The sequence below is a fragment of the Musa acuminata genome, chromosome BXJ2-8, assembly GCF_036884655.1.
Source record: "Musa acuminata AAA Group cultivar baxijiao chromosome BXJ2-8, Cavendish_Baxijiao_AAA, whole genome shotgun sequence".
NCBI lineage: Eukaryota > Viridiplantae > Streptophyta > Magnoliopsida > Zingiberales > Musaceae > Musa > Musa acuminata.
This window is the reverse complement of record NC_088345.1, coordinates 11,500,549-11,510,714: the sequence shown is the minus strand read 5'-3', so window position 1 is coordinate 11,510,714 and position 10,166 is coordinate 11,500,549. Positions and strand designations below refer to the sequence as shown.

Here is a 10,166-nt window from a genome sequence, read left to right as displayed (position 1 = left end):
TCATGGGATTATATAGCCCCCGACGGAAGCTTGATGGAAAATAAGAATCTCCCGGGTCGTAACGGAGAGACTGACCGAGTGAAATTTTCGCGATTTAACTCGTGCTTCTTTTCATTTATGATTTATTTGACGTGAAAGCATTTTTTTTAATTATCAAAATAACAATTCTCACATGTCGATGATCCGACATTATGTCACGCCATCCATCCGACATCATGTATGTCCATCGACATCATCTAATGTGCCATCCACATAGCACTCGTAATGCTCGAGGGTTCGATCTCGATGTCAAAATAATTGATGAATTCAAATAATTATCATATATATTAATTTCTTATTTAACGCCCACTTTACTTAAAGAGCACTCTTTAAAATCTCACCAGCAATTTAAGTACAACATATTAATATTTTCTAAATACTTTATTTATTTTTTTATTGACTTAAGTTTCAAGAAATTCTGTTAATATTATTAATAGGATCTCTCGCCGAACCCTCCCGACTTTTAGACACATCCCAAACTTGCTTAGCTGCGAAAATAAAAGTGGTTTAGGTTTGGATGGGGACGTGAGTGGTTGGAGAAGGTTTACATGTGGGCTAATTTGTGCTGGAGCCCACCGACTTGTGACCCAATTGTCACACGAGCTTGGTCACGCCTATCCCAAACTGTTTGGAAACTGACCTAACTATGATCTCGACCATATATATATATATATATATATATATATATATATATATATATATATATATATATATATATATATATAATATTACATATATGATATTATCATGAAAAAATGGTACATGTTAACACGTTAGCTGCACATGGTGGCTCCACAGAGTTGACATGTTGAAGTCACTTAATTGATATGTCAGACCCATTTGGTCGTATCGCATTGGACTATCTAGAAATGAAGTCAGTTGATTACGTCTGATGAATGCTACATGGAGAAGAGTCATGTAGTACGTAGGCCGATGACAGTATCGATTGAATGTCACGTTCTCGTTACTATACGAACTATATAATGAACGAACATAACAACCCTAAGTGCATACCATAAAAGGGGGTAAATAGGTACATATAAACACATTGAATATTCAATGTTTGATTTTTTTTACTTATCAATATACTTAAGCTTTGGAGAGACATTGTTGGGAGCGCCACGACCCAATTTCTATAGGGTCCAGACTGAATCATATTCAAGTGGAATAGAAGACGCCCAAGATTTAAATCAAATAATTAATCTAATGGATGGATGGATGGATGGATGGATGACGCGGAGCATTTTGATCATTCGTCCGAGATGATAAATATAAATAAAAAACATGATCGATAAGATTTTACTGGTCAAAATATATCCTGGATGGATATAGGAAAAAAAAATTGCGAATAATAAATTCAATACAGGTGATGAAAAAGAAAGTGTCCCGTTTATTTAATAAATACTGAGATCCAACATAAAATATTAAACATGAGAACACTTGGAGCCCAACGACGATAAGTTGTTTTTGCAATAATTTTTTTGCGCTTCCTGTCGATCTGGTGATGAAGGTAAGACTCCGACACTGATGGGAACTATAGCAGGTGAGACCACGTGTATTTTTCTTTCGGAATAGCAAGTGTTCCTCGACATGGACATGGAGAGGACGATTCAGGGTGGCACTGTCTGCTCCTCGGTGGATATTATGGGTTGGAGTCAGTCATCTCGGGTGATGGAGGAGTGAAACCCTCGCTCCTCTTTTTCTCCAAGGACGAGCGATGGCTGCGTGCAGCTAACAATCCACATGGAAAGGCTCCTTGTCTTGCTTCCCTAAAGCGGAACCCAATGTTCTCCTTTGATGAGATGCATCCCGAGGCACGCTGTGAGCAGGATGCGATCACCGTCACTCCTCTGATGCTGATGCTGCTGCTGCTGCTGCTCCTCCTCCTTTCACCTCGCAACTTTTGCTTGGGTGGCAACTCCGTATCGTCCGATTGTGTTACATTTGCTTGCGGATGCTGATAGCATATTTAGTTTGATCGTTGCAATACGGTGTCACATGTGGCCTTGTCCCTCGTGACGGCTTCTCTTCGATCGCATATAGGTTTCAGACGGATCAAGTCGCGTCCCAAAAAAACGAAATCCAGAGAAGAAGAAGAAGAAGAGGCAGAACATTTCAATCGAGTCATACCATAAACAAAAGTCTTGTCGCTGCTGCAACCGCGTAGAGGAGCACCAGCATCGACATCTTCGCATCGCCAGCAAACAGACATCCCGACCACCGGGAGGCTAAAACCACAATCACCGTAAGCTCAATCTTGTTATATGGTGACATTATACCTGTCCTGTCCGCCTTGGATCAATGCAGCTGCAGCTTGGCTCGTCACTGAATCACAACCCAAATCCATAGACCCACATCCAATAAGTCCTATCGAAGCCCATTTCAATCCACACTGACAGGAGAATAGATAGATATCACAAGGTTATATCCCAATCCCAGCTGAGCCCACAAGGAAAAAAAAAAAATAGAACTGAGATTACCTCATCTTCCGGGCTGATGAGTTCCAACATGCTGGCGTCTGTCTATCTCGTTTCAAAAGAAGAAATGACCATTCGTATATATATGGACAATCAAGAGGAGAAAAGATAAAGCGGTCGGGGTGGACCGATTCATCCAAACAATCTCTCTCTCTCTCTCTATGTACATCGTATATGAATTGCTTGCACCATAGCTTCGGCATCCACACCTTATGCTCACATTCTTCTAACTTCTCTGTCACCGTCCCGATATCCTACCAATACGAATGTCACGGACTAAAGCATCTCCAGGATTTCTAATGCAAATGCTAAGAAACTTGTAAACAAGAATGATGCACTGATTAACAGGAAAAAGATGCAAATCAAAGGCGTACATTAAACGCGTATGTGCAAATGGGGTTGGTGGTTCGGTTGGTCACAATTCGTGAAGCCGATAAGAAAGCTCTGGCATAATAATACAAGAATGAATATTAAGTTATTTTAAAAAAAATATTCTAGAAATAAGAGACAACAGTTAATTGGCAATCAAGACGTTGATAAAACTGGCTATAATTGAATCAAATGTTTCCTTCCCGTCATATGTAAATGAGGACCATGATTATAACTTACAACTCAATCTAAAATGTAAACTGTTGAGCAGTATAGTAGAAAGCATTTGGTACTAGTAATGAAGATTATAAATATGTCGCCTTACAAGAAGAAATGCCTTGGGTCAAGGGATAAATATTGTACAAGTTGCATTTTCATAGTCTTGAAAAGTGAAACAGGTAAGACTTCCCAGTGCTCCATTGACAAGTAATCTTGTAACAAGTCGCAGCAAATCTTTGGATGAAAATGGTGTAGTTTACTGTACTTTCTTCTCTTTCTTTGCATCTGGTTTTTGGTACACGAGTATTTGACTCAAGATGGTGCCATTCGTCGCAATACCAATGACCGAACCCATAATCACTTGGCATGAATTAAGGGCAAACTGAGGCAGCTCATTCGTCAAAGCAAGTCTACTATGAATATGATGTTTGAATATTTTTCTTGTCATAGACTTGCTTAAATTGGTAGCAAGATGCATGGCACATAAACATACATAATTACATCTTAGGATGGCAAAACAATTAACCAATCTTGTATGTAGTTTGCACATTCAATGGAAAAGATAAGGACAAGATAAATAGGCAGAAAAACTATTAAGATTAATAATCTCTTGACATTTCAGGAAGTTGTAATATGTGAAAGGTAGCATTGCGCAAGAATTTATACCGTGTGAAGCATGTCCTGCTATACCCTTTTCAAATTGTTAGTGTGTGCCAGGCAACACTGTGATCCATGTTGCCATGTTGTTGGCACACAGCACAGAGTTAGAGAAAAATCATGCTTCTTTGGCAATACTTTCTCAAGAACTATTTATGTAATTCATAGATATATAGGTATATAATTAGTAAAGAAAGCATTCAGATGATAACAAGATTCAGTCATAATACCAACCGGTTATCAAGGATTTAGAATATCAGCATTTGAAAGTGGTTGAAGATACTTGCTTTAAGCAGTTCTTTTATGCAATGGTCTTGATATTCCTGCCATCTTGCTGCTCGACTTGAGATGCAACTTAAATCTATATTAAGCACAGGAGTAGTAACCTTTGTTACACAACCTTCCAGTGTACATGTTTTCCCATCTCTTTTGGTTCTTTTTCTGTTTTTTCCAGGGCAGTTAGGAGATCGAAGAGATATTGAGCTCCAGTTTGTTATTGTGCAAGGATGTATAAGAAAGAGAAAACAGAAGGTGAAACTTTAGCTTCTTGTAAGTATTGGAAGAGACAGGAGAGGTCAAGTGAGAATCATCGCTATTCTTAAAAATATGGGTCAAAAGGCAAAAAGGCCTCCATTTTAGGCAAGAGTCATGTAAGCAAAAGAGCAAGAATTTAGTTACTGTTCTTACTCATTCCAATTGGAAACTTTTAAAAATTCAACATAAGTATAATAGTTATTGTGAATTTATGACAGAAACTCATTAAGACCTTGCATCTGTTTATGGTGCCTATTTGTTATGGTTATTCTTGTGACATATATGTACAGTGTTTGGTTAGCAATGTGCGGACACTACAAGAGATCTTTTTTAATTAAATAGGCGAGAACCCAAGTATACATAAAACTGCATCAAAACAATTGCTGTGGAAAGTCATAAACAAAAGAGAACAATTTAGAGTATCATAAAAATTGCATGAAGGGAACAGTCATGAAATTTCTATTAAACTGAAGCTGCAGCTCAAATATCAGGAAAAGAAAAAAGAAAAATGGATGTGAGAGTTCTTAGGCAACTAGTGCAGCACTAAACTATTTTATGAAACTAAGCATATGAAATCAGAGTATTAACTAATTATGTTTGCAAGTTGAAGGATACCACTAAGTGGAGCATTTTCCTGAATGCTAGTAAAGACTCTCGCTGCAAAGAAAAGAAATAGAAGGTTCACATAAGTCATCAAAACCGGAAGAATAAAGCAGCAACAGTTGCAGAAAAAAACAATAACCTATTCTCAGCAGTTTAAGCATATTATAATAATCCATGACCTATCCGGTAAAGGTTCTTAACCAAAAAATAACCAATAGAACTTCAGAAGATATTAGATACTGTAAGCAACATATTACCAGTGGATATGCAAGAAAAAGAAAGATTGAAACATGGTTAAAAGTTGGTATAAGGAAATTTCATTGGTAATTAGAACAGTCAAAATTAGTTTATCCTAGAAAACAAAAGAAAGATGTCATCGTCAGTCACCGCAATATTGTAAAATCAAGAAAGCTGAAGCTCAGGGAGTGCTTTAGAGATGAAAATGAGTGACACAAACTCATTAATCTCTTGTTAAGAACTATGTGCTGGGACTTACCAATAGAGCCACAAAAGTTCATAAAACATGTCAAGAAGCTCAATTCCCCAGTACTCTTGTTCTGCACACATGTGACACGGATCATAAAAAAGACACATTCATTTTATAAAGAATAAATGAAACCTAAATTGAACATGTTTTGATTAAAGTTTACAATATAAGTTCATAATGAGCTAAAGAATATTGGCAGTAACCTGGGATTTTTTTGTCCTGTTCTCTCATAATTTATGAATGAACTTTAAGAAAGACTAGTATATAAACTTAAACCACAGAGTAATAACAGAGGACAGAAATGACAATGATCTTGCACTGGAGCCTATTTCTTGCTAAGGAAACCAAACAAATTTTGCAATAGAGAAAAAATAAACTTAAAAAACTGTGGTAGCATACAACACAAGAAACATGATGATACTGATGGATACTCTTAAAACAAGAAAATATGGAGTATAAACGAAAGTATATCAGATGAAGCATCGGTGTGCACTTGTGTGACAAATTTAAAGAAAGAAAAGAAAACAAAAATCGTACAGGCATGTGCAAGAGTTTATACTCTAAAAACAATAAAATATGGAGTAAGGAAGAAAACCAGAGGAAGCATTGGTGTACAATTGTGCAACAGTTGAAAGAAAAGAAAGAAATAGTAATAATAATGCAGGCATGTAAAGAATTTATTGCAGATTTAAGAAAAAAATACTAGCTCAGATTTGTTGAACATAGTCAATAAAGAACACAGAGCATCCGGCCAGATTTGACATGCTTGATGCAGAAAGGGGGAAAGGACCCATCCAACTAATATTCAACACCATGATCAGCAGACTGAATACCAAAAAAAGCAAAATCTTCCTGTTCCCAAATAAAATAATATGGATGAATGATTGACAGATACTTGCAAACATGCATGTTGAAAGACGCCAAGCACTATGTGCAGCAACCAGTCTCAATAGATTAGCTAAATGCGATAAGGCAGTATTAGTCACTAAAAGCTCTACTATCAAAAAACTTTGAGGACATGTTTCAAGCCTCAAGACCAATATCTTTATTTTAGTGCATAATATCTTCTTCTCGGTGGATTTTTGGTGGTATCCATAAAATACATTGAGGGCGGGCCTTGGTATTAGGAAATCATATTCTTTTCAGAGACTAGGCATACAAAATTAGTTAAAAATATGCAAATCATATTCCAACAGAATTAAGAAGAATGACAAAGTTGCTCCAAGAAATAGAAAAAAAATTATGAGATAGGAAGCACCAATCAAAAATTCAAGTGTTTTTTATATACCACATATATAAATTGCTTCCCTGGTCATGTTGCAATTTTATGACAATGCATCAGAACTGTACCCCTGATATCGAGAACTTTTATCAGCAAAGCACTGGCCCCTAAAAGGGATTTTTATTGTTATTTATGGGTTTTCGTGTTAGTTCAGATCTCTTAATCATCCGGGAGTTATAGATAAATCCCTTCTTTATTTGTTCTCACTTTTCCCCTTTTTCTTTCTATCTCCTCGTCATCCTCCTCCTCCTATATCTATCTGCTGCTATCGGAGTGCTTCTGGAGATACAACATCGTCACATGTGCTGATGAAATACATATCACCTTCTAATGGATCATAATGTGTTAGGTCTGTATATACAGTACAATATACTTAAGTAGCACAACTAAAGCTAGCACAATATAGAAGTCCAATTTCTTGTGTGGACATAAGGATATTCCTCAAGTATGACAACTACTAATCCACAAATCATCTGTCCAAGTTGTGTACCAGCTCGAAACTAAAGGATGTCCTACTTAATGCAATATCCACTATACAAAAATTATCACAAAGCCTTAAAGATGGTCTTGTTCTGAAGATCTATTGCCTAACTTCTTTAGTCAGACCACGCACTGTATTTATTTTTAATGTTTTGCTATAAGGAAAAGAGAACTAATGTTTATCATAGACAGGAGGATATGTTGATTGAACATCAGAAATTAGAGCTTAAAGTTCAAACCTTACGAACATGTTTACTTACTTTATAGTTCTCCCATATTTGTGGTACTCTTGCAAAGAAAAAAATCGCATGTTGAGAAGCCTGTAAAAAAATGAAAGTCAGCAGCAGTAAGAGCATATGAAATACAAATGTAATCCTAAATAAATTAAAATATAAAACCCATAAAATAACATTTAATGTAACTAAATGGTAGAACTGGTTCCTACTTACATATAGGGCTTCAAAAAGTAAAGGGTCAATCTGGCCAGCTAAAACAGTTGGTGCTACAGCACAATATCTAATAGACAATTGCTTGAGGAAAAACAAATCAGCACATCATGAATCACAAAGAAGATGTGGAAATTCAAAAGGCCTCTGACAATTCCTTAGAAAGCATTAGTCAGCATTCAAATTTAACCCGACATACCAGGCAGCTATTTCACAAAACATTGAATGACATAGTTGTCTAATTATATGCAGGATACAGCAGAGGTTTTATCCAGGCTTTACCTCCCACTGGCTGGGAATAGTAGTAGATAATTGCAACTAAAATTATGGCTGCAAGGGAAACCATAAAATTCATGAACAACCATAACGAAATGATGCAGATACTAAATTTGAATAAAATAAGAGAATTGCATGGTTTTTAGCAAAACATCCCTTGGATAATGAAGCATATGTACCTTGAATTAAGAGAAAAAGTAATTCTCCATAAGCTGAAAAGGAAAGCCCCTTGTGAATACAATATGCCAAAGCAATTGTGTAACCAACAGCTTCTAACTCAAAGGCCACAACACTAAGTCCCCTGACACTGCTATTTTTCAAAATTTTAAGTATCTGTAAATGGAAAGAAGCATTAATAAAAGGGATTAATAACAAACTAACAGAATATGTACAGATGCTCACAGGTCATAACAGTAAAGAAATAAACAAAGCCTCCAATCAAAAAGCTACTTTGCAACAACTGGAGGTAAATGGCAATAAGAGATCAAAAGAAGAATACTGAAGTCAGCCAAAATCACATATGTGATCATATTAATATAAGTTAAATTCTAGAGATAATATGTACATGTGGAACCTTCTCCTGGTACTTATCTGCAGGCAACTGCATATATTTCACAAGAACAATGATGTTTTGGATCCTTCCGATCTTGCACAGAGAATTCTAGATTGACCATGCCAAGAGTCATTCAGAAAATAAAGAATGCAACTACTACCAATTACCAAACAAAAGGTAATAAACAATTAAGAAGAATGCCGTTAACATAACACTTGTAGATTCAAAGATCAGAAGACCAATGAGATAGTTGAGTAAGTCAGGACATCAAAGCTGTTGATGGACTACAAAAAGTGAAAAATATTAAGATGTCTCGGCTTAATATGGTGTCGCTTAACATCTTGTTACACTTTCAGACCAAAAAAGAACACATTTTCATATAATGTTCATGAACTAGTATGCTTGAAATGTTTGACCATTACAGGTCACTCTTTGTCCTGGCACAAGGGTGAAAGTAGAGCCCACTTCCTACTGCTCCATGTGTGAAGAACTCACGGCCTTGCCATGACCATTTGACTGACGGGCTCAGATCCGCTGCCATCCCAAAGAGTGACCGCTCCAAATATTCCATGAAACGTCTCCCCAGCCAACTAACTCTCTGGTAAGAACCCATAATCTCAACACTTGTGCATAATTCAATTCTAAAGATCCATGTGAAAATGAGTTGTCTCACCCCCAACCAATCTACAAACCCTAAACACCTCACCCGGTCTCGAGTTCTTTTGTCCTTTCTCCGTTGGCTTCCTATCCCGTAAAATAACCAAGAAGAGGGATCTCCCTCCAAATTACACCGCAATCTGGGTTTGGAAATCGGAGGGGCATTCTCAAAAGAAGAGTTCGCAAGTAGCCCAGATCCTTAATGGCACCGGTAAGAATTCATAATATCGTATCCAAGAAACAAGAAGGAGATCAAATAGATCAAGGACTATATGAAACGAAGATCAGGGTTCGGAAATCGGAGGGACATTCTCAACCAGACCTGGGGCACTTTGACGGTGGTGGAGGCGGCGACGATGCAGTAGCCGAGGATCTTGGCGACGAGGGGAAGCAGGCAATCCTTCTCCGGGAACTCCCACGCTCGCAGCGCCCCGATCACGCACCCAAAGTTGATTCCCAAGATCTCCAACTCCATCGTCTCCCGTTCGTCGTCTCCTCTCTCTCTCTCTCTATCTCTCTTTCCGATGCCCCGCTTCGCCTTTGGGTGCGAAGATCCTTTGCTTTGGCTACGACAATCCTTGCCACAAGATTCGCGCCAGGTCCAGTGATCCGGGCTAGTATCTTTTGTGGGACCGAAAGAGCCGATCGATTTTGCACGAATCATACAGCGCGAAGGGCGCACAACACACGATGAACGGAGGGAGACTGCGATATACGACCCCGAATCTTACCACGCTGTCCACGTAGGCAAGACCTGAGCCTAATCATACGTCTGCCTCACTCCTCGCGCTGAGGGTGGAAAAAGCGGGTTGATTCCGTCCAGTCCCCACTCATCTCACAATTCATTATTCGAAGCTTTTAGGATCTAACGATGAAAAAAAAAAGTTCCTTGAATACAAGTAAAATAATTCATTGTTGTTTGATATTGTAATTTTTGGTCGATACGGCAAAATTAATCTACAATGACTCTTTTTTTAGTGGTCTAGAAAAGAGAAATAAGTTCTTTTAAGAGATGTAGTCCAAGAGTATGACTAGGAATAATTTTTCTTAAAGATAAAGAAATTCATTGTATCATATTTTAATTATG

The 10,166-nt window shown here is 37.5% G+C and overlaps 1 protein-coding gene and 1 long non-coding RNA gene across 2 annotated transcripts; both read right to left on the bottom strand.

The window, feature by feature from the left end:
• Positions 1-1,409: 1,409 nt before the first annotated feature.
• Positions 1,410-2,838, bottom strand: LOC108953610 (uncharacterized). Its single transcript, XR_010489331.1, has 3 exons — positions 2,520-2,838; positions 2,170-2,431; positions 1,410-2,066 (listed from the first exon to the last, which is right to left on the bottom strand). It is a non-coding gene; the product is annotated as an uncharacterized LOC108953610 (long non-coding RNA).
• A 211-nt stretch (positions 2,839-3,049) lies between these two features.
• On the bottom strand, positions 3,050-9,660 carry LOC135619194 (mannose-P-dolichol utilization defect 1 protein homolog 2-like). Its single transcript, XM_065120960.1, has 8 exons — positions 9,402-9,660; positions 8,049-8,202; positions 7,851-7,923; positions 7,597-7,663; positions 7,408-7,467; positions 5,395-5,455; positions 4,911-4,952; positions 3,050-3,464 (listed from the first exon to the last, which is right to left on the bottom strand). Exons 1-8 carry the CDS (start codon positions 9,552-9,554, stop codon positions 3,361-3,363), a joined length of 714 nt encoding a protein of 237 aa, XP_064977032.1. The 5' UTR covers positions 9,555-9,660; the 3' UTR covers positions 3,050-3,360.
• Positions 9,661-10,166: the final 506 nt, after the last annotated feature.

Bases quoted from the DNA above. Each gene is read 5' to 3' on its own strand.
- LOC135619194 (XM_065120960.1), bottom strand. From the start codon at position 9,554: ATGGAGTTGGAGATCTTGGGAATCAACTTTGGGTGCGTGATCGGGGCG. The intron at 8,203-9,401 runs GTCTGGTTGAGA...TTCCATTTACAG, and splicing joins CCACCGTCAAAGTGCCCCAG to ATACTTAAAATTTTGAAAAA. The intron at 3,465-4,910 runs GTATCCTTCAAC...ATTCATGCCAAG, and splicing joins GGAAAATGCTCCACTTAGTG to TGATTATGGGTTCGGTCATT.